Source organism: Euleptes europaea, chromosome 15 (genome assembly GCF_029931775.1).
Source record: "Euleptes europaea isolate rEulEur1 chromosome 15, rEulEur1.hap1, whole genome shotgun sequence".
Taxonomy (NCBI): domain Eukaryota; kingdom Metazoa; phylum Chordata; class Lepidosauria; order Squamata; family Sphaerodactylidae; genus Euleptes; species Euleptes europaea.
Window position 1 is genome coordinate 39,870,608 of NC_079326.1, and position 24,487 is coordinate 39,895,094.

At 42.7% G+C, this 24,487-nt stretch overlaps 1 protein-coding gene across 2 annotated transcripts in view; it reads left to right on the forward strand.

Annotated features, from left to right (window-relative positions):
- RAPGEF4 (Rap guanine nucleotide exchange factor 4) overlaps positions 1-12,728 on the forward strand; it is a 158,532-nt gene extending 145,804 nt beyond the window's left edge. For both annotated transcript variants that reach the window (XM_056861640.1, XM_056861641.1), the window contains 7 exons: positions 1,818-1,996; positions 4,080-4,170; positions 6,305-6,355; positions 7,180-7,267; positions 7,689-7,753; positions 11,970-12,024; positions 12,593-12,728. In XM_056861640.1, the coding sequence (XP_056717618.1) occupies positions 1,818-1,996; positions 4,080-4,170; positions 6,305-6,355; positions 7,180-7,267; positions 7,689-7,753; positions 11,970-12,024; positions 12,593-12,720 (657 nt within the window). In that variant the 3' untranslated portion in view covers positions 12,721-12,728. The remainder of the gene's footprint in view (positions 1-1,817; positions 1,997-4,079; positions 4,171-6,304; positions 6,356-7,179; positions 7,268-7,688; positions 7,754-11,969; positions 12,025-12,592) is intronic.
- Positions 12,729-24,487: the final 11,759 nt, after the last annotated feature.

The window sequence follows — 24,487 nt, forward strand, 5'->3', positions numbered from 1 at the left end:
GCCTGAAAGCTCCTCCCTTGCACTCAAGCCCCATTTAGAAGCTACTATTTAGGGAAATACTCCGGTAGCTCCACATTCAGAACTCCCAGCATCCCATCTGGTCTGGCCAGAGCCTTGGAGTTTGTGAGGGAAAACTTACTCTAACTAAGCCACACACCTGCATCTGTCCATCCTGTGTAACCAAAGTTAGTGTTAAACAGCTTAGGGCTGTTTAGCTTGGAAAGGAGGCGGCTAAGGGGAGACACAATAGAGGTCTATAAAAATTATGCATGGTTTGGAGAGAGTGGACAGGGAGAAGCTTTTCTCCCTCTCTTCATAATACTAGAACGTGGGGTCATCTTCTGAAGCTGGAAGGTGAGAGATTCAAAACTGAGAAAAGGGATTATTTCTTCACACAAAAGGTAAAGGTAAAGGTCCCCTGTGCAAGCACCAGGTCATTCCTGGTGATGTCACATCCCGATGTTTCCTAGGCAGACTTTGTTTCCGGAGTGGTTTGCCAGTGCCTTCCCCAGTCATCTTCCCTTTATCCCCAGCAAGCTGGGTACTCATTTTACCATCCTCAGAAGGATGGAAGGCTGAGTCAACCTTGAGCCGGCTACCTGAAACCGACTTCCGTCGGGATCGAACTCAGGTCGAGTTTGGACTTCAGTACTGCAGCTTAACACTCTGCGCCATGGGGCTCTTCACACAACACATAGTTAAATTGTGGAACTCCCTGCCCCAGGATGTGGTGATGGCTGCCACCTTGGAAGGCTTTAAGAGGGGAGTGGACATGTTCATGGAGGAGAGGGGTATTCATGGCTACTAGTTAAAATGGATACTGGTCATGATACATACCTGTTCTCTCCAGGATCAGAGGAGCATACCTATTATATTGGGTGCTGTGGAACACAGGCAAGAGAATGCTGCTGCAGTCGTCTTGTTTGTGGGCTTTCTGGAGGCACCCGGTTGGCCACTGTGTGAAAAGACTGCTGGACTTGATGGGCCTTGGTCTGTTCCAGCATGGCTTCTCTTATGTTCAGGATCCCTTCTTTGTGCTCTGATTGAGAAGAGAGTAGGGGCTATGTGCATTCAAGCTTCAAACCATGGTTTTCGAATCACAGTTTGGAGGCGATTTGTGATTTATTCATTTAATTTTTCTAAAAGCTCAAGGTGGCTAACAAAGCAACAACAAGATGCACCGTACGTAAGAACAACATAAGACTCCACCAACAAGATAAAAACACCACACAGAGTATAAAAAAATATCACACAAGATAAAAACGCACCAGATAAAAACGCAGCCAGGTCTGCCAGAACGGCTTACCCTCTGCTTAATTCCTTTTGAAGTAAAACCATTGTACATAACTTCCTGAATGCAGGAGAGTGAAGCTGCTCTCCACATCCACTCTAGTAAGCCATTCCCAAGGACTGGACGTGCTACAGGAAAACCCTGTGACCTGACTGTTGCCAGCCAGACAATCTGAAGAGAAGGAGCCACAAAGAAAACCAAGTCGCCTAACTGTAGCTTGTCTAGTTTAGATGCCTGGCAAAGCACAACTGAAACGAGAGAAGGGAATCAGCATATGGGTGGGGGGTTGAAAGAATGCATCAATCCATGGCAAATCCCCAATGGCAACTTTTGTTTAGACAAGTGGAAACGTGTTGTTTGAATTGATCCCTTTGCCAACTAGATAATGACAAATAGCTGCATGGCTAGATCCAGATTTCACGTCATCTGGAAATAAGTTTGTCCCCAAACTGTTTTTTAGAACATAAATCATCTATCTGCCTCCAATTCTTCCCTATGTCCTTTGTTGTTTTTTCCCCTTTTCTAGTTGGAACTAATCTACCACACATTTGGAAGGCACAATTTTAAAAAGATGACAGCAAATTTGGACCTATTTCTACGAAGGTTTAATGAAATCCAGTTCTGGGTGGTCACCGAGATTTGCTTCTGTTCCCAGCTCAGCAAACGCGTTCAGCTCCTGAAGAAGTTTATTAAGATAGCTGCCCAGTAAGTATAGTCAGTGGTATCAGCAGAGGTCAAAACATCCATAGAGGGGTCCATTGTGCACTTGGCGATGATTGCAGAGGACATTAGCGTGCCTCAGTTTATGTTCACACAATCAATCTGGGTTTCTGAAAGTACTTGTAACCGCTCTCCAGCTGGAGATCTCAATTTCATAACACATAACTCAGTATAGAACTTCAGCATTGTAAAGCATTTGGACGAATATTCCAAGCCTAGAGCATATGAGCCCTGACCTGGATGGCCCAGGCTAGCCTGATCTCGTCAGATCTCAGAAGCTAAGCAGGGTCAGCCCTGGTTAGTATTTGGATGGGAGACCACCAAGGAATACCAGGGTTGCTGTGCAGAGGAAGGCACTGGTAAACCACCTCTGTTAGTCTCTTGCCATGAAAACTCCAAAAGGGGTTGCCATAAGTCGGCTGCGACTTGAAGGCACTTTACACACAGAGAGAGGATATGAACTTCAATAGCATCACCAGTTAACATACTTGCAAAGGGAATCTTATCTTCTTTTTGGTGTATGAAAAGGCCATGCTGTAACTTGCTTGTACACAGCAGGTGTTGCACATTCTGATCAGTAGAGGGCAGTAGCATATATGCAAAAGAATGAAAATAGGATCCTTTTTTTTCCTTACTGGTACTAAGACAAAAATAGGGAGGGGGGAGTGTTACTAAATAAATTATTCGAAGTATTCCCATACATTTTTTTTTTTTACAAAATCAACCAATCATCATGCACGAGGGGGGGAGATAGTAGGGGGGGAAATTCAGAAAAGTTGGGAGTTAAGCAGCTAAACAGATTCCGAGTGTCAGAATAAGATGAAACTCATACAGGCCAGTTTGATAATCTCCTGTCGTTTCCCATGTTTGTTGGACCACTGCTTTGGTAAACTAAATAGCAAAAGATGGGCTTGTACTTATTTACTTGGAAAGGTCTGAAAATTTTCCAAATATAAACTTTAGTATTGTATTTCTTGCTATTACTTCAGTGCTGTGGAGTTCTTTCTGCCAATAATAATAGCTACTATGGCAACAGGTTTTTTTTGTTTTTTTGTAAAAGCAATAAATGTAAAGTGAATGCAAGTTAGCGAAGGAAGATACGCCACAGTTTGTTCAGAATAAATGAGTGCAAAGATTTTTGTTCATGAAAAGCCTCAGTCGAGCCTACATGTTCACACCTTCAACCGGAGCCATGGAAATCCAGGTCTAGCAGAAGACTCTTGTACCCCCAAACGCCCACCTGCTATATGGAGATCTGCTGAAATTGCATGCCTACAAACAAGACCTTCATCAGCAACCATTATTCCCAGACACCTGCTGTAAGAAGGGAAGAATATTCGGCGGGCCGGCTCTGCCTCCTAAAGTGGTTTGACTCGTCCTGTGACTACCACCTCTTTCCCCTTTTAGGTGGCAACTGCAGGATCAGGTAGTGCCCTTGACTTAGACAGGCAGTTTTCGCCCAGGGACTTATAGATGCAAACTCTTCATGCAAGTGCTTTCACACACCCTGAATAATGCACTTTCAATCCACTTCCAATGCTTTTTAGTGGTTGTTTGCAAGTGGTTTTTGCCATTTCACACAGTAAAATCCAGTTGCAAAGTGCAGTGAAAGTGCATTAACAGTGCAATCCTAAGAACACTTTCCTGTGAGTAAGTCCCATTGAATAGGTCAGAGTAGGATCAAGGTTGACTCAGCCTTCCATCCTTCTGAGGTTGGTAAAATGAGTCAGGAATGACCCGGTGCTTGCACAGGGGACCTTTACCTTTTAGGATTCTAGTAGATGTCCATTATTCATGGTGTGTGAAAGTGCCATGATCTCTAATTCCATGTGCTGGAGGCTTTGGAACAGCAGAGACTGTGTTCCTTGTCAGGACTGTCTGCCTGTTATTCTCCCTCTACGTAGAATCCACACTTCACTCAAGTATTATTCGTATGCTCTACTTTTTAAAACTTTTATGAGCATGTGCAAAACTAGGTTTTCTTTGCAAAAAAATTCCTTCTATTACCTTTCTTCTTCCTCAATTTCTTTCCCCTTTCTGCTAACTCTGCCCATTTCTTCTGTTTCAGCTGCAAGGAATACAAAAACTTGAATTCTTTTTTTGCTATAATCATGGGGCTAAGCAATGTGGCCGTGAGCCGCCTCACCCTGACATGGGAGGTAAGTGCCCGCTGGCCAGTAGCAGTGCAATCCTACGCAGCGCTACTCCAGCCTGAGCCCATTGACTTCAGCAAACTGGACTAACTCTGCAAAGGATTGCTCTGGAAGCTTACAAATACTGACTTAAATTTGGTCCATTACTTAGTTGCTGTTTCATTTGGAACATGTATAGACCTTGCTGGAATTTATTCTCCCGTGAGTGTTTTGCATGGGTTCAGTGGAATGCTTGATATTTTCTCCTTTGGTTGGCTGATTCATATTTACCACCCAGCACAACACAGACTGGTTTTGAAACTCCTCTCAGTTTCAGAAGCATTTGTCATCATGGATTGGCATTTGAGAAGAACAAGTCTAACAGTGCAATCCTGAGCAAAATTATACCTTTCTAAGTCCACTGATACCAGTGACTTCGCTTGCCCTGAGATGGATAGCCCAGGCTGGCCTGAGCTCATCATCTCTCAGAAGCTAAGCAGGGTCAGCCTTGGTTATTACTGGGATGGGAGACCACCAAGGAAGTCCAGGGTCACCATACAGAGGCAGGCAATGTTTGTCTTTTGCCTTGAAAACCCTGAAGGGTCACCATAAGTCAGCTGCGACTTGTCGGCACTTTCTATCACCATCTCGGCTTAGGACTGCACTGTAAAAGCCTTTAGAGAACTAGAGGTTTCTTGTCTACCAGCATAAATATTCCAGTAAGAGCCAGCGTGGTGTAATGGGTAAGAGCGGTGGTTTGGAAAAGTGGACTCTGATCTGGAGAACCAGGTTTGATTCCCCTCTCCTACACATGAGTGGCGGACGCTAATCTGGTGAATTGGATTTGTTTCCCCTCTCCTACACATGAAGCTAGCTGGGTGACCTTGGGCTAGTCACTCTCTCTCAGCCCCACCTACCTCACAGGGTGTCTGTTGTGGGGAGGGGAGGGGAAGGTGATTGTAAGCTGGTTTGATTCTTCCTTAAGTTGTAGAGAAAGTTGGCATATAAAAACCAACTCTTCTTCTTCTAATTTTAACCCAGGCTAGAGGGTTAGTGTGCCAACTTGGCCTAGCTGCCTGAGCAGCACAGTAGGATCTGAGAGACCAAGATTCAAGCTCCTGTTCTGCTATGAAGCGCGCTGAGGTGTCCTTGAACCAGTCACTCTCAGCCTAACCTATCAGGCTTGTTGGGAAGACCAGCTTAGAAGAATAGCACCAGTGCTGCCTTGAACTGTTAGGAGGAAGAGGAGGAGGAGGAAGAAGAAGAAGAGTTGGTTTTTATATGCTGACTTTCTCTACCACTTAAGGGAGACTCAAACTGGCTTACAATCACCTTCCCTCCCCCTCCCCTCAACAGACACCCTGTGAGGTAGGTGGGGCTGAGAGAGCTCTAACAGAGCTGTAAATTGCCCAAGGTCACTGGCTTCGTGTGCAGGAGCCGGGAAACAAAACCAGTTCACCAGATTAGCCTCCGCCGCTCATGTGGAGGAGTGGGGAATCAAACCCGGTTCTCCAGATCAGAGTCCACCACTCCAAACCACCGCTCTTAACCACTACACCACTCTGGATGGAGAGAGGATGGAATAAAAATGCACAGTCCAGTTAGGATTCTTGGTTGCAAAACAAGTCCAGAATCTATGTAGTGGTTTTCCATAAACGATGTAGCCAGCTTGCTACGACTGCAAGGTTAATTAGGTGTCCGATTAAATACAATGCACCCAAAAATAGAAAGCATGCACACCAGAAAAACCTTTTGGGAAATGCAGATTGTAAGATAAATTCCTTTGCTGCCATACAACTTTCTGAGGACCGAGAGGAAAATAATCCACACTGGGCATGTCCCCCCCCCCCCCGGTTTGGATCCAAATCTGTTCCAAGCTTTGTGGCTCTCTATTTATAATCTGGTTGCTAGGAGACTTACTGTATTTTTTCTTTGCTGCATTGTTACAAACAGGGTGGCAAAGGGAACAGTCTCTTCCATCTCGAGGCTGTACTAAAAGAAGTGTGGTGGCAATTATGTCTGCCCTTATGTGCGGCTGTGGGTGTGCTGCTGATGGGGAGAGAGAATCATGCACTTGGGGCAATGCATGCTGTGGGGGGGGGGACAAATCAACTTTGACCTGACATGAGATTTCTAATTATTATTATTTTTTTCTTGACAGAAACTTCCAAGCAAGTTCAAGAAGATCTATGCAGAGTTTGAAAGCTTAATGGTAAATGACAACAGAACCTCATGGATCCGTTCTCTTTCTGAGTACCTGATCTGAATTCATCTGTTTTCAACATTTTATATGTCCTTGTTTGACTTTAAGGAGTTTATGATCCCAGTATTAGTGCAGATAAAACAACCATGTATGACTAATAGATTACGCTCTCAGGGAACCTATTCTGAGAAAATGTGTGCCCCGCTTAAAGTCGATCTGGGAAATTTAGAAAACTATATGGTCCCTTTATATGTCTGCTTGATTTTCCCTGGCTTTAGATTTTATCATGCATTATTGTTACAGAGGCGTGGTTTTACAGCTTTAGGAGAGATGACTCAGCAGGCGCCCAGAAGAGAAAACTGAGAGAATTCTGTTCAGATATGCACATTGTTTGTCACGGCACCTGTAGCCTTCCCATGTGGGGAGGGGCCATGGCTCAATGGTAGAGCCTCTGCTTGGCTTGCAGAAGGTCCCAGGTTCGATCCCTGGCATCTCCAGTTAAAGGGACTAGGCAAGTAGATTATGTGAAAGACCTCTGCCTGAGACCCTGGAGAGCCACTGCCGATTTGAATAGACAATACTGACTTTGCTGGACCGAGGGTCTGATTCAGTATAAGGCAGCTTCATGTGTGTGACAGCAGACAAAAGTAATGACATTGTAATTAGAGAACCTGTAACTTATACAGAATAGGCAAACTGATTATGATGTCATTTGTGGATGTCTTCATTTTTAAGGAAGTCTTTTCTGAAAATTAGACCTCAGGATCATTGCAATGTAACATAACAATTTGTGTTTGCAAATACAAACACCTGAGCATTTCTTGTTTTCTTAGGATCCTTCGAGAAACCATCGGTCCTATAGACTCGCCGTGGCTAAGCTGGAACCTCCCGTAATTCCATTTATGCCTTTGCTTATAAAAGGTAACCTGTGGAAATGCAGCAAGCTCAATGCAGCAAGCTCAATTTGTCGTCCTTCTCATGAGACATGACAAAGGGGATGTTCAGTGTGCAATCCTTTTAAGTCCACAGAAACCAATGGTCTTAGAAGGGTATAACTCTGTTTCGGATTACACTGACGATCCCCTTTTAACAAACCATGCAAGCAGAAAGGGAAAGGGGTATTTTATAAATCTAAGTCTCTCTGGTGAATACAGGTGGGGAAAAGTCTTTCCATTTTTATACATCTACAAACAGCATTAAAGTTTACTGATTTCTATGTGCAAATGGAGTCTAATTGAGTACCTAAACTGAGAAACTGTGTGCGGGTTCCAAGTGTCTTTAATTTAATGCCATGGCTTTATTACTGACAGTTATATGAGCTCCGCTTTTATTTATGTTGCAGACATGACATTTACTCATGACGGGAACAAGACATTCATTGACGGTCTCGTAAACTTTGAAAAAATGGTATGTAGCATATATTCCAGAGGAAAATATTGTAATATTGTACAAAGGTGAAGACCCAGCTCTGTGTGGTTTCCACAACCTGTTGAAATCTTAGGTTGGTTTCAAATATTGGTTTCAAAAAATACTATCTACACTGTAAAGCTTAGGAAGTGTTGGAATGTGAACTTTACGTGGCCATCCATCATTCAGAAACCTGAAACTTTGGAAACCGCCATTCTGCTTTTCACACAAACAGCAGGGAAGAGGCTGAAAGGCATGTGTGAATTCAGTCTACAGTGTCATGGAGATCAGGTGCCATGGAGCAGGCAGGGAGCTTTCAGAATGGCAATCGGGTCAAAGCTGCAAAGGGTCTCGGATTCCAATGCACTCGTAACTCTGAGGCTAGAAGTGAACTGATAATTTAATTTTATCAGTCCAATAAAATTGCTCGTTCCTGTTTGTACTCCTGTTAGTTTTGTATCGCATTGACAAGTGAAGCCATAGCAGCATCTCTCATAAAACTATTATTTATCTCTCTGTTATTATTTTTTCTGAGTAACCAATTTTGATGGCAGGTATCACTTTAGTTTCCAATGGTTATTGATCTCTCCACTTCCTTAGAAAACAGGTTTCCTCGATACTCATCAGTTAAGGGGATGTATATTTCGATCTCTTCTCCCCCCCCCCTTCGAACTGTTCGAGTGAAAATTATTTCCCAGTAAGCCTCTAGAGGGCAACATCCTACATGCCAAGCCAGCATGATCTAATGTTATGCTGGTGGCAGCACATACCGCTTTAACACCCATTTAAGAACTATTTTAATTTAGCAAATGGGTTTGATATGGCATGTTGAGGAGGCAGCAACATTGTTGAAGCTTGTAAGGACTGTCTACATTTGATAACAGATTCAACAGTCTTTGTTTTTACTTGCCGGTGATAAAGATCTTCTCCCTGAGGCTTCTCACCAGTCACCGATGAGATGGTAATTCTGTACCTCGTGTGGAGACTGACATGATTTCAATACTCTCCACTTGTAAATACTTCTTGAAGGCAGAAAACTAAATGGCGGGAGGAAAGGATTCTAGCTTGATCTTGTTTCAGAGGGTAGCCATGTTGGTCTGCAGTAGAACAGCTAGATTCAAATCAAGTAGCACCTTATAAACCAACAAGATTTGGGAGTATGAGCTTTTGAGAGTCAAAGCTCTCTTAAGCAGATGTAGGGAGATTTGATTCTTGAAAGCTTATACCCGAATTTTTTTGTTGCTCTCTAAGGTGCTACTAAACTTAACTCTAGCTTAATCTCCTTTGTCTGACATGCCCTTTTTATGACCAGGGAATATCGTCTGATCCACCTGCACTCTGACGTGGTCCTCTCTAGGTACAAGCTGAACACCTAGGGTTGCCAGGTCCCTCTTTGCCACCAGCAGGAGGTTTATGGGGCGGAACCTGAGGAGGGTGGGGTTTGGGGAGGGGAGGGACTTCAATGCCATGGAGTCCAATTGCCAAAGCGGCCATTTTCTCCAGGTGAACTGATCTCTATTGGCTGGAGATCAGTTGTAATGGCAGGAAATCTCCAGCTGGTACCTGGAGGTTGGCAACCCTATGAACACCTCTTCTGCTCTTTAGTTTTTTACCTGCCCTCAGTATTTTCCAAACTTGTTTCCGTTGCCCCAATTACACACTCACCCATAAGGCCTGCAAGCTTTGCAGAAAGTTCTAAGCACTCAAGTAGTATTTGACATGTCTACTGTTAGGGTGACAGGCGGGCTATAATAAGAAGGCAGAGCTAAAAAGTGAGAAAAGCTGTTCAAATGTTTTTATTTATTCAGTGCCTTTAAATGCCACATTCTTGATTTAATATTCACAATAATCAAATGTAACCACCACAAGCAATTTGATTCTAAAACCAATGCAAGAACAAGAAATGATGCAAACATATTCAAAAGCATCCTAAAAAGGCAGCATCCTAATAAATTTTAAAAGTGTCCTATAGGACTGAAACATGCAGGAGAGAGGCTGTGTTTCAGTGAAAGAGCCTGCGCTTTGCATGCAGAAGGTCCCAGGTTCAATCCCCGGCATTCTCCAGTTAAAAAGGCCGAGGTCCTAGGTGATGTGAAAGACCCTGGGACCCTGGAGAGCCAATGCCAGTCCGAGTAGACAATACTGACCTTGATGGATTGATGGTCTGATTCAGTAGCAGGCAGCTTCGTACAGGAGTACTGTCTTTCCATCTGGCCATACCTTATTCGATGCCATGGTATATCCACACAGCTGCTTCCCTGCCCAGCCACGGACTATCCATTCTGCTCTGTCTGGGACACAGGGGTGAGTTGCTGTTACAGTCTCCCATCCTGCCCAGAATTCAGAGCATGTGGGGAACACAGATGGGCTGAAGAAATACTTTGAAGGCATTGCTGGAGCCTGCCCAAACCAACACTACACCCACAAGTCTTCCCGACAGCCTCATGTCTTCATATCGGAAGGCTGTGACGCACATGCACATAGACGAGCATTGTTTAGAAAACCTTTGCATCGAAGGAAAAGCAACCAGTCTCGTTATATACTGTGCTTCCTTGAGTATTGCTACCATGGCCCTTGCCAAAAGCAGCCGTGGGCTATTCCAAGGATTGGAATATTGTTGCGGCAACAAACTCTTCCATCCATGGCATGATAGAATAGCGCCATCAACCACTGGTTCTTTTGACTGAGGCTCTTCCCCCTTGAGGTATGAAATGAGGATTAGAGAATTTGTGCATATTGGTTTTCAGGTTTTACGGATCCAGACAAAGGAAGTTCACACACTGATCCTTATGAAAAGGGGGAAGGAGAGGGGGCAAGCATTATTTCGGTTTTGGAACATAACGATTATGCAAAAAGGATGTGACTTTAAACCCTTAGTAGGGTTTTTTTGGGGGGGTATGGTATACATGAATATTGATAGCGCTTTGAAGCTTGGTCTAGGAGCGGATTAGCAGATAATGGGCTGGCTTGCTGCCACTATTCTAGGCTGTGTGCAGTCTGAACTTGGACAGCTCCGTATGTATGTGGGTGAGCTCATAGCAGGCTCAGTGCAGCCCTAAGCAAAGTTTTAGGCCCATTGACTTTGAGGGGTTCAGAGTTCTAAGCCTACTGACTTCAAAGGGGTTATGATTCTGTTTAGGGTTGCACATCTGGAGTAACCATTGTCTCATGCGCTTGGTTCTGTTTTGGGTGGGTTGAGATTTAGGATGATACGGCTTTCCAGGTAATACAGTTTGAAGGCACTCACCAAAGCTAAATTGGGGGAATCTGTTTTTGCAACAGGTTGCTTCCTGGTACTTTAATCCCATCCATTGTTTATATTTGACTCAGAATCTAGCGACGTTTTTTTTTGGTCCCGTACTCTTACAGCAAAGAATTGTAGTAATAGAATATTGTTTATAATATCTGTATAAAACAATTGTACAATCAACTCCAAAGCCACACGTCTCTGTTTCTGAGCCAGCTTTATAAGTGGAATTGCTAAAGAGAAGGCACTTGGTGATTAGTGTCCCAGGGTTTATCCGCACCAGGTTTTTCTCCAGCTCAGCTTCTTAACTACATTGGGGTTTCCCCTCCCTCACACACAGTATCATTTGATGGTCCTTCCCCCCCACCCCATGTTTCCCCATGTTTTTTTCTGACCACCAGAATGGAAAAAGTTAAAACTGGGAAATAAACGACCAGCAAACGGTATTGTGTGTAAGGGAGGGGAAAACCTGATGAAGCTAAGAAGTCAAGCAGGAGCAAAAACCTGGTGCTGAAAAGCCCCAAAGAGGACATCAGATGTGTAATGGGCATGTGACTTGAATTCATTATGAGATTATAAACTAACCTGACTTGTTTTTACTAATATCAAGGAATATTAGGAATTTTCCTCTGTAGAATACCCATTTTTTGGTAGGTGTGTGTGTATAATTTATTTATTTATGTATACATAATTTATTGTATATATATGATATATAATTACATAGGGTGCTGGAAAGTGCCGTCAAGTTGAAGCCAACTTATGTTATATTTCAAGTAAGAGATGTTCAGAAGTGGTTTGCTATTGCCTGCCTCTGCGTAGCAACCCTGGACTTCCTTGGTGGTCTCCCACCCAACTACTAACCAGAGCTGACCCTCCTTAGCTTCCGAGATCTGACAAGATCAGGTGAGCCTTGGCCACCCAAGGCAGGGCAATTGTATATATCTAATTATTATTATTTTTTCCTTTTAGCGCATGATTTCCAATACTGTCAGAACAGTTAAATTCTGCCGGAGCCAGCCTTTCAGTAAGTATTGTAATGTCTGAATTATCATGACTAAAAATTTTCATCTTCTTCTAAAGCCAAGGGTTATTGACAAGTCTACTCCCTTTGACATCAGCTTTTGACTTCACAGTTCCCTGGGGTCTTTTTAGGAGACAAACGACTGTATAGTTTTGAGACACTGTAAATGTTATTTGATCTATTAAAGTAATGTGTAAAAATTCTCTAGTATCATGAAATGTAACTGTCAATATTGCAGTTAAGTTAATTAAAGAGGACAAAATTACCATTTCATCAGTTTGTTTACTTTAATTGGGCATGTTTCTGTATTATATTATTTTCTCTTACTATAGAATGTCCTGTATTTTGTAATCCAGTTTTATGAACTGTTGGCTCTCTGTTTTGCAACACTGGTGTTGCATTGTTTTTAATTGATCCGCCTTGAGTCCAAATGAGAAAGGGTGACTGTGAATGAAATAGATGAATAAACAAAAAGATATGATTTCGCTAGTGGCAAAGAGACAGTTACGTATTCTGTGCAGATTTCTGTTTGACTAAGAGTGCCAACGGTACGTCATTTCTTTTTCATTAGGCCCTGATGCATCTCTGGCAAATAAGAACCATCAGGATGTCCGAAGTTACGTACGGCAATTAAGTGTGATTGACAACCAGAGGACTTTGTCGCAGATGTCGCATCGCCTAGAACCACGCCGAGCTTAAACGTTTCCAGCGACGACGACGACCCCCTTTTTCTCCACTCCAAGGTCATTTGTTCAGAATGCCACCTTTTCGCTGCTGCTGCACTGCCACTCCAAATGTAAGAAACAACAGATCCCAAATGCCCTCGGTAATTGATGCACAATGTACCTGCCATTGGAGAAACAACAGAGGAATGAGGTCACTGTAACTGTGAGGGTCCTCACGTTGTATACACTTAGTTAATTTTGAAACGTATGGAAAAAGTCTTGTACATAATAGAAAGCTTTAAAAGGGCGGGGTGCGGAGGACAAGATTCTGGAAGGAAACAGTGAAATAGTTGGCGAACTAAAACTTCTGCCACTTCCAAGGAATGTATAGATCTCTTAACTAACAAAAGAAATTGCAGTATTTTCTCCTCCGTTATAAAATTCAAGGCCATATCCTGCCATGGTTTTGCATGTTTAGTCCCCCATGAGCACCAAACAACAACAAATAAACCAGTGGCATAAAGTAGGTATAGTAACATATTGCCACGGCTTTAGTATTCAGGGAATAATTAAAAGCCTTTCCCTGCAACGGAAGTATATTTTTAAAAGTCATCTCTTAAACGTATTTGCCTTACTACAGTAAAGCATCATGACCATTTAAATAAACCCCAGGATTTATGGGGGTTTCTTCTACTTAGGTGCCTATTGTTTACATTTCACTTCTTTTAGGGTTTTGTTTTTAATTGCTGATCAGGACTATACAAAATAACAGGACAAAATGAAAGAGGTCTTCAGAAAACAGACTTAAAAGAAGCAAAAAACAAACAAACCCCGACACAGAAACCTTCAGTGAGAGCACAATCTGCACAAATAATTTCAGGGTAATATTTTTCTGGACAATGAAACTTTCAGTATCAGCGATTTCTTGTAACTCTTGACTAGGTCTAATTTTGGCAAACTTTTTCCACTTTGACATAGGTGGCCTACAGAAATGTTAATGCTCATTCTGTGTTATAGAGTTGTTTTATGTATTCGTCATTGTGCCATAATAATTAATTTTTTATCAGTTTTTTATTTGGCATGTATTTGAAGTACAATTTGGTGTACATTTCACAGCTGGGAGAAAAGTGTGTTGTATGTTTTATGTAAATAAAATGCACTATTAAATGTTACGGCCAAGGGAAGTGTGTTTGCCGTCCTTTATTAAAAATTAGACCCATCTGTGGTTTTGTACTTTGTCCTCTGTTAATCTATTACTATAGATATTTCCTTTTTCCTAATGGAGACTGCAGCTGAACTCTGCTTAAGTGCTCAGAGTTTTCCTCTCTTAGTAACTTAATTAATGTGTACAGGTTCAGAAGTGTTTAACTGAAGAAAGCAGCTGCTGTATTGTATGATGAGCAGGTATCCAGGATATAAACCCTTTTCTGCAAGGAAATGAAGCCTCCGAAACTATCCAAAGAACACTTTGGCCATTTATGCAGGGTCGATTTTGATGCTCGCTCAAAGCTCCTTTTTTAAATCCAACCTTTAAAATGACTATTCATGGTCCTGATGCAAGAGGAGAAAGTCAAACAAATTCCACCCCCCCACTCGCCTGCTCCTTCATTTGTATAGCCATTAGCAATAGTCGTTTGTGTAGCTAAGCCGCGGCTGGGATTCTACATGCTTCCTTCAATGAATGCTTAGAGGCAGGGGCGGAGAAAATACAAAAGGTCGCGTTAAAGGGGCTCTTAAGAAATTCGAAGCAGGTCTGCGCCAGCTTCGCAGTGATGTCAAGAATGACGGTTCAGTGTGAAGAAATCAAAAAAGTATGCGGGGCACTTCAGCCTGGAATGCACTGCTAATTACCAAGCATAAACGGCCTGTGTAATAATTAAATAAAACTTGCTTTCTCAGTCGAAACAAATAAAGGCTACCCAATATAGTGCAAAATATGCACGTGTGCTCAGTGTCAAATGGATACAAGGGAGAATTCTGAGGATGAACAAGGAAAATATACTCCTTCGAAACTAAAGTGAAAGATACTGTCTCTTCCCAGCCTGGCTCATATTGCCACCTTTTAAAAAGGATTTTAACACACTAGGCTGTAATCCAGTCCATATCATGAACTGAAACTTAACCCTAAAATTGGAGCAGGACAAATATTGTTGGACCAAGATTTCTTGACTGATTGTGTGAGGGGTTGAAGAAATTGTCTCGTAATTTGCAGGAATCATAAAGTAGCCTGTTCAGGATGGTGATAACAGGTATTGGGCATGAGTCTGCCTGAGAAAGGGCTCCTTTAATTTAAAACAGGATATGAGTTGACTCCGTTGGTTACCCCCACACACCACCACCACCATATTTTAGGGTACAAGAAGCTCCATTGAAAAGGAACTTCGGGTTACGTTTTGCACAGAAAACGGAACCGGGGTTAAGAAAAATGTGATCTGATGCTGTTCAGCGATAATCTCGGAGGATGTCTGTGTTCCTTCCCTAATGGTATTAATTGTGGTGGCATGAATAATCGAGGAACACAGCTGGTGTGCAGGAATTTATAAATGATCAAACTAATGCTGCTTTTGAAACAACAGTATTCTCCTCTGTGCCACTCAAGCCACCCCCCATGGTCTCGAAGGAGCTCGATGTTGATGATAAAATAAACAGCTTAAATTAACACTCATGACAATTGATATCCTTCTCATTAGGTTTCATGTCAACATCCACCTTCAAGGATGGGGACAATTTACATCTCTTAAAGTAATTTTTTTTTGTGTGTGTGTGTGTGTTTTAAATGCACTGAGAGCTTGCTGGAACTTTTTGTTTTACTGCCGTGCTACAAGTGAGAGCTTCAGAGAAAAATATCAACAAGAAACAGTCATGGGGTGAAACAACAGTGCTTTAAAGGGTTTTGGGTGCTTTGCATTCTTTATTTTGTTATAACTGATGCTGGGTCTTGATTCAGAGGTCACATGAAGCCAGGGTTCGATTAATAATTGTTCATCTGAATTCAGGCCTCCCTATTAACTATGATGAGTCAGGTCTCTTTGGCTTGTTAACCAAACGTAACCTTAACAATGTTTTCACATGATGTGTGGATGCGGACATCCTGGTTTACCTCTGGCTTATTCCCTGATGCTGCTTCTCACCCTCCTCAGGCTATAGAGATGACTGGCAAGAATGCCTTCGACTGCTAGTCCGCCTGGCTACAGCCAAATCACGTTCATCTCCTCTGCCCTTTTAAAGGTCGAGAAACGCTGACTCTTGCCTTCCTTATATATAATAGGGAACATGAAGTGTCAGAGAAACCTTTGCCTGTATTAATCATGTAAGGTACTTGCTACAGAAACATTCACACAATACTCTGTTTACACCTGGTCTTGTTGGTTCCCTCCTTGTTGGAATTTGTTTATGAGGATGCTCCTGGTATTTAGTGGGTGGAGAACGCATATGAACACATGAAGATGCCTTATATTGAATCAGACCCTTAGTCCATCGAAGTCCGTATTGTCTACCCAGACTGGCAGCAGCTCTCCAGGGTCTCAGGCAGACGACTTTCACATCACCTACTTGCCCAGTCCCTTTAACTGGAGATGCTGGGGATTGAACCTGGGACCTTCTGCCTGTCAAGCAGATGCTCTACCACTGAGCCACAGCCCCTCCCCTCCCCTCCATGGTGCCTGCATGGGGGGGGGGAAATCCAGCTATTCCCCCCCCCCATCAAGTCGCAGCCAAATTATGGCAACCCGGTAGGGTTTTCAAGGCAAGACACATTCAGCGGTGTTTGCCATTGCCTGCCTCTGTGTAGCGACCCATGTATTCCTTGGGGGTCTCCCATCCGAATACTAACCAGAGCCGACCCTGCTTAGCTTCCGAGATCTGAGGAAATCGAGCTAGAAGTTATAGAGATATTGTATTTGTATATTATTGTAAGCCATCAGCCAGGGTATAAATGTCTAAATAAATTAAGAATGTGAGAAACCCCAAGAAGGGAGTGGATGGGTTAGGTATGCAGTAGTTGCTTCAAGAGTTTACCCTGGTAAAAGAGAAGTGATTGCATGTTGAGGTAGGTGTGTTTGGGTGAAACTGTGAGCTGAACCTGGAGGTGAGGTCTGTTAGACACTTGGCTGATTGGTTTGTATGTGTGGGGTACATTTAAATCTGTAATGGGAGATTGTGTGCCTGGTGTAATGAAAGAGTCAATGTGTAAAGCCAGACAGCTTCCTTTACAAGTAATGAAGGAATGAAGCATGGCACTGTGGCTGTTTGCTGTGCTGGCCAGTGATGGAGTTGGTGGCACAGCGAGGCTTGGTCTGTAGCTGGGAGCCCTGGTGGATCATGGGATGCTACCGAGGTCTCAGCTGGGGAATAGGCTCTGGAACCCGGATTTATTGAGGCACTCCGAAGAAGAAGAAGAAGAATTGGTTTTTATATGCTTATTTTCTCTACCACGTAAGGAAGAATCAAACCGGCTTACAATCACCTTCCTCTCCCCACAACAGACACCCTGTGAGGTAGGTGGGTTGAGAGAGCTCTAAGAGAACTGTGACTAGCTCAAAGTTGTCTTCATGTGGAGGAGTGGGGAAACCAACCCGGTCCACCAGATTAGAGACCACCGCTCACGTGAAGGAGTGGGGAATCAAACCCGGTTCTCCAGATTAGAGTCTGCCACTCTTAACCACCACACCTCGCTGGATAAGGCAGCTGCAGGCATTCGTGAGAAAACAACTACAATATCAATGATTTTAATATTTGTCTTGAGGCATCCAATAGTTCCAGTGACTGGAGGAAGCATCAGTTAATATGGTGTTATACCATTATTTGTTCATTCTAGTGATGTACAATATGATAAACTGAAAGGCAAAGATAAATTTTATTCAGTCCCAGAATTTTTTTTTCTTAATTGTGATAAAATCCTGCTTTGACTATTCCAGGATGCGCTCTCTTGCTAGGTCCTTGCAATGAAAGGGAAATTCTAAAAAGACAAAACAAACCAATTCTCTCTACTGAAAGGGAAAAGCAGCAGACAATTCTCAGCAAGTGAAATAATTTTTCATATAATTTTTAATGCCATTTAAAAATCTTAACAAAACAAGTTAGGAGAAAATCGAAGGGTTTAACCTGCAGGGGTACCCAGAAGGGATAATGAGTTTTGCTATCAAAAATAAAATGGAGAGGGGAAAAAAGAAAGAAATATTTTAACAAAATGTAACTGGAGAAAATTATAAGTCTAAATTGTTAACATAGCTTCTTAGTAAGGTCAACTGCATAATATAGGGTACCTTCACCTCTTCCAGCAATTTTTAAACACCATGCAGCTTAAATAGCCTTCTTCTGAATTCAGAGGTATTTCTTCTGGGAGACCTGAATGCAAATCAAGAGGTAATAGTGGAAGGAAATTAAAAGAGGTGCTATTCTCATTTCATTTTTTTTCCTGCGGATAATAAGAAAAGCAGCATAGAGTGTGCTATAGCAAAGTGAACCTCTGCCTCCTTGAATAGCTTTTCTTTCACCGTTAATCTGAAATGCATTACACCCTGCCTTTTCAAATAACCATAGTGTTTTTTACGCTGATCAGCATTAAAGTTCAGCAGGCTGAAGCAGCATGTGTCACTAATACATGTGTCAATGTATTAGCAATCAAGGGAAATAATAGCCAGATTTAAAAGTTTTCCTTTAAAAAAAAACAGAGATAGAAAAACTTCAGCAGCACCCTGACTCTCCTTGGAGTGTAAACATTCTGTCTACATGCGTGCTGTTTTTTGGGGAGAAGCTGAAGGATCGAAATCAATATGGGGATCCAAATCTAGGGGACTTCAGCTTGCTTGTGGGGAAAGGGGAAAGGGTTACCATCAAATGCTGTTTAATTCGCAAAGACAAAATTTTTGTTATCAACAGGGCAGAAAATGTGAAAAGGTCGTATCCAAGCTTGCAGAAAACAGAGGAGACCTTTCACTGCCTTCCTGTTCCGCGAACTACCTGCTGCGTGCTCCAAAAATCCTCTCTGAAGGTTGAGAGAGTGTCAGGAAAAATACGCCACGGTACAGGGTGCTGCAGTGATGAGACGAAATCTGGCTAAATTGCCTCTCTTTCCATCCTCCAGCGATGCAGATCGTGAGGGGAACAAAGCTTGATTCCGCCCTGCACTGCAGTGCCCTGTAGTGGGGCACATTTTTGTTTGTAAGGTTTTCCTGAACCTCCAAGAGCATTTTTGAGACAAACACAGGTGGCTGCTTGGGAAAGAGGAAGGCGAGGAAAGACCTACGTCACCACCTCCTTCTGTGAGCTTTTTGAGGGATCCAACCCCTTTCCCTCTTGTATTTATTTCCCTCAGGGAACACTGCAGGGTGTAAACATGGCCCCCACAATCACCTCCGTAGTGGATCCCACAGTGTGGATTTATCTGCCACCTGAAGCATGCCTGCCTTAGGCTTTGCTGGTTGTGAGGCATCTAGCTAAAATTTGGCTATACATGCAGACTTCTCTGCTGATCAGTGACTGCTGATATGAGCTGGGGCTCAAAGCTGCCTCAATGTCATGCCTGTGTTTCATGGAGGGGCTGTGGCTCAGTGGTAGAGCATCTGCTTGGCATGCAGAAGGTCTCAGGTTCAATCCCTGGCATCTCCAGTTAAAGGGACTAGGCAAGTAGGTGATGCAAAAGACCTCTGCTTGAGACCCTGGAGAGCTGCTGCCGGTCTGAGTAGACAATACTGACTTTGATGGACCAAAGCTCTGATTCAGTATAAGGCAGCTTCATGTGTTCATCCTGAAGAGGATGGGCTGGGTGTTCTTGATGGGACACTGTCTCAGAGGGCCAATGCCAAGGTGAATTGAGCCCAGAACCATAAGGGCTGTTCAGCTCTGTCCCAGTCAGTAGCCACACAGCTGGAGGTGCCAAACAGTTCACTTGTCATCTCCGTTTCAAGGGCTGTTGACTTGAACCTAGCCACAGAGCCGTGGAAGGAGGCATCCAACGTCTTCTCCTGATGTGCTGCAGGCCAAATTTAAGCCAAGTTCAGCTTTCTTTGTGATGGAGTCAATGGGCGCTTCATCCATTGCTTCTGCTGCAGGGGTTGCTCAGTTGAGACCCAGCTGGCAATGATGCAGGAAGCTCATCAGTGGCCAGGTGCACAGGTCCTGTAGGGACAGCTTGATTCAGCTTGCTCCTGGGCCATTTCAGTCAGCACCAGTGCCCAAATCCTGGTTGATGGCCCAACCAAACACAGGGAGCAGGTGAGAGAGGGAGAAGGTGCAGAGAGCCCCTCCCTCATTTGGGAGGATATCTCTCGGCGTCATTTTTATCTTGCCCTTCATGTAAGGAGCTCAGGGCAGCATATGTGGTCCTCTTTCCACCCTCACAATAACCTAGTGAGGTAGGGTGGGCTGAGAGAGAGTGACTGGCCCAAAGTCACCCAATTGATTTTTTTTTTTTTATATATAGATTTTATTGGATTTTATACTAAAAATTTTCCATTGCATTAAACAACATCTATGACAATATAAAATTTCAATTCTAACCTAAAGTTGTTATAGTTCCATAACATATAATAAAGAAAAAAAGGAAAAAAAAGAAATGGAAAATTTTGACTTCCCCTTCACCTCTATCTTCCTCTTAATAAAAAGTTCATCTCGTCGTGGTTAATCTAATCTTAATAAACTATCAATATCCTGTATAAAAAAAACCATAATCTGTTAGTAAATATAATTATGCTTATTCATTATAAAAAAAACCAAAAATAATCCTCTGGATCAGATTAGAAAATATTCTTCCATTCTTCCCAATTTTAACTCATATTCACAATAATGCATCCATGCCCCCCATTCCCCCAGAAACCGAACGTCATTTTCTTCATTTAGAATAGCTGTGAGTTTTGCCATTTCTGCCACTTCAAACATTTTAACAATCCAGTCTTTTTTTCTCAAGAATTTCTAGCCCTTTATTCCCAAAATGATGTCTTAATCTTAATTCCACTACATCATTAATAGCCATGCCACCCGTCCACACTATCAAAGCCTTTGGATCCAGCAATCATGTTTAAATCAATCCTTTAACCATGGTCTAATACTTCCTTCTGTAACTGAAATAGGCCAGTCAGGTATGGGAACAGGATTTCTTTGTTCTCTCTCATTTCCTCAGACAGGATACGTATCCAAAAATAACTCTTTCTGGGCTTCATCTCCATCGTGGCTTCAATCTGTATTCCTTGACCTGCTCTCTTCTTCCTTATATCCACACGTCGTTCCATGACTTTTTTAAATGAAAAGTCTATTTCTTGTATGTCTGATCTCTTTATCGCCGGCTGGTTGCTTTCTTGAACTTCTGTCTTCTTCTTTGTATCCTTGTATTCTTCCATGACTTTTTGGGCAGAAGAGTCCATTGCTTGTATGTCTGTATTTGTGGTCATCGTTTGAATTTTCAAGACTTTTATGTCTTCTATAACCAGATCCAACTTCTGATTGCCTACCTGTGATGATTGGTCAAGAGTCGTCATCATTGAAATCAGTTGAGCCATCTGTGTTGAAATCTGTTTTAATTGTTTAATTGTCGCCTCAGAATGTTTAGCAAGCATGTCCTGTATTTTTTTTTCCATGTTTGAATTCTGTAAAATTCCCTTTGATTTCATAGGAGCAGGGCTATGTATTAAGCCAAAAGAAACTGGTAAGATACATGTCCACAGACAGGGCCTTTAAAGTTCTAATTAAAAGATAATAATTCAAACATCAGCCTTATAATTTTTTCGGGTTGAAAAGAGTCGAAATTGGCTCTAGAATTGCGTTTTAAAGTTTTGAAATACCAGTGAGTTTTTTTCGGTCGCTCTAGGTCGGGCTGATCAGGAAGTATACAGGAAGTTGCTAGTGCCGTGGACCTTCTACCGCCTCTTCTCGATGGTTGTTCCTTCAGGAATGATTTCCAAGTAACTCGAGTGCGACGCGTAATCGGTCCTACAACTACTTCCTGTTATTTTAGTTCCGATGATAGATAGGTTGTTATAGAGGGTCTTCCGTTCCAGGCGCTCCCTTACTGCAAACGTGGCAGGATATTCTTCGCCGGAAAATCAGGAAGGAAAATCACCCTCCCCTTCCCTTGGACCCATTGGTGATAGTTCTTGTCAATCAAAAGGTATCCTTCCGACTCTTTATTATGGTTTAGGCTGATCGGATTGATAAGGCTCCTGTCGCTAATCCCGATGGCTAACTCAGATCAAACTTTTTCAGTTCGGATTAAGGAGGAATGGGGGTCCCAGAAATATTCTTATCAGCCCCCCGTCTGTTCAAGTTTCCAGTAAGTAGACGAAGAGTTCTTTTGTACTCACTTGGGTGTCAAGAGGTGAGGTTCTTTTCTTTATGTAGTCCTTATGTTGGTATTAAGGTGGTGGAGGGTGGAGCTTGATGCCTAAGTTGCGTTTTGGCGATGTCCTTCCCTAGTGCCCTCGCAGGACCGGCGTCCAGGACTCCGAGGGGCTTAAAAAGCCCCCTCAGAGTACCTAGGAGGTCAAACCGCGTTTGCGGGCTGCAGGGAGTTCCTGCTTTCCAACCCACTTGCAAGGGTCGGATTGGGGTATCTATGTACCCCAGAAATAACGCAAACTTGGATTTCTCCCAGGACAGCCTGGGGAAATGGAGTGCTCTCCCCAGCAGCACCACCGGAAGCCAGACATTGTGGTACCTAGGGTTGGCAGGTCTAGGTTGGGAAATTCCTGGTGACTTTTGGGGTGGACCCTGGGAAGGGTGAGGTTTGGGGAGTAAAGGGACCTCAGTGGGGTATAATGCCACACCTTCCACCTTCCAAAGCAGCCATTTTCCTCAGTTCCTGAGGAAGGTTGATTAATCGTAACAGGAAGAATACCGGACCCCTGTATTATTGTGCCTTTGATACGGGTCAAGGGAACCAGAATGTCCAAGCTACACTATACGTCGTTACTAATGCCAGTGGCTTGCTAAGAAGACCAGCTCTACAAGTTGATATTTGGTCTTGATAGTATGCGCTAGACTTGGACTATACTCTTGGGACCCTCGTGTTAGGATCCCAGACTTCTGTTCTGTGTCACGTATATTGTTTGTATGTATTTGTTATACTTTTTCACTTGCAACAACACTCACTTTTTGCATATACGTGGTATTGGTTTTGTACTGCTGTTGTTTGGCTTCAAGCCACCTGGAGGCTTGCAACCCTAGTGGTTCCTTGGGCTGAAAATCAAAACAATCCCCCTCATGATGGTACTAAAGAACTGGCATTTTATGGTACTCCCACAACTAACTTCAGATGAGGCGTTGTGAGGTGGGCTACCTCGCAATTCCTAATGGTAGGGGAGGCTCTGAGCACAAAATAGGTCCAATAAGAACAGCGGCAAATCCCATGAAGGATCATCTGTGCAGACGCACTTGTCAATTAGATTAGGCAACTCAGATGGATAAAACAATGAGACAGTGTAGATTCAAAAACAAGCACAAAGGGTGTTTAAAAACACACTACGCCACCCTGAAAAGCAGCTCTGAAATTAGAACAGCAATTTAACTCTATTGGCCTGCAAAGTTTAATACAAGAACTAGCATGAGGGCTATATATAAGATTAAGATTGTGTTTGGAAATATTTACAGTGTAGGAGTAACTGCCAGCTTACAGCTGAGTAAAGCCATCAGCTACAAACTGTGATTTGAGTAGAAATATTAAGAGATAAAAAATGGTTTAATTTCAGCATTTGCCTGTAAGTAAGGAGGGGTAGGATAGGAACACAGTCATGTATTAGACTTCTTTTAATAATAGATAAGCACACTCACAAAACAGAAAATACATACAATGTCTATATTTTTGGTACTTAGTTCTACTTACCAAGCATGACTTTTGTTCATTAGGGAAAATAAAAATCATTCAGAAACTCCCCTTTATCATGAACATTACCAATAATATGTGAAGATGTTTTGGAAAGTAACAGCAAAACATTTGCCTGTCTTGTATGCCTCTCAAAATACCATAATCTTCCAAAATGTTCTTGTAGTTGCTAATACATTCCCTAATCTCTTCAACCACTGTGTACAACTATGTAATGGACTTGAAACTGGATTTATTATGAAACTAAAACTAAAGAGTTTTAGAAGATATCTGTTTGTTGATATAGCAACATATAAATCATTTTTGCTGGGAATTGCCTTGTTCTCTGTTGGGTTGTCAGCCTCCAGATGACAGAGATCACTTCCCCGGAGAAAACAGCTGCTTTGGAGGGTGGACTCTACAGCATCACATAGAGTCCGCCTATAGGTTGTTTGGATTCAGAACATGACCAATGTTTACAAACAGGCATTACTTGGGTAGGATATTGATATTTCTAATGGGATATCTCTAATTAAAGCTTCACATAGAAATGTTACAGATTTCATGGCTTTTGAGACCCATGTTTTCCCCTGTATGTCCATGCATATGTTTGTACACCCGCTTGTACGCACATATACTGAGGACAGTGCTTCTGATGAAACGGGCCGTGTCTCCAAATGGTTATGCTGTAATATCTGTGTTGGTTGACACAAGACTGTGTTGTTTTTTGCTGCAACCGACTAACGTGGCCGCCAGTCAGGAATGTGCTTCCCTAAAATAATCTGATCTATACAAATAAGTTTTCCACAGGCTGCTCTGTCCGTGCAATCCTAAACAGAGTCACGCCCTTCTGAGTTAATAGGTGACAAGAGGCTCGAAAAGGTATAACTCTGTTTAGGATTGAGCCATCGGTGTGCCCTGAGACTGACTGAGGCAACAACCAATGACTCAAACAGTGTTCTATTTAAATCCCTTAACAAGTGATTTGAATAATTCACAGTTGCCTCAG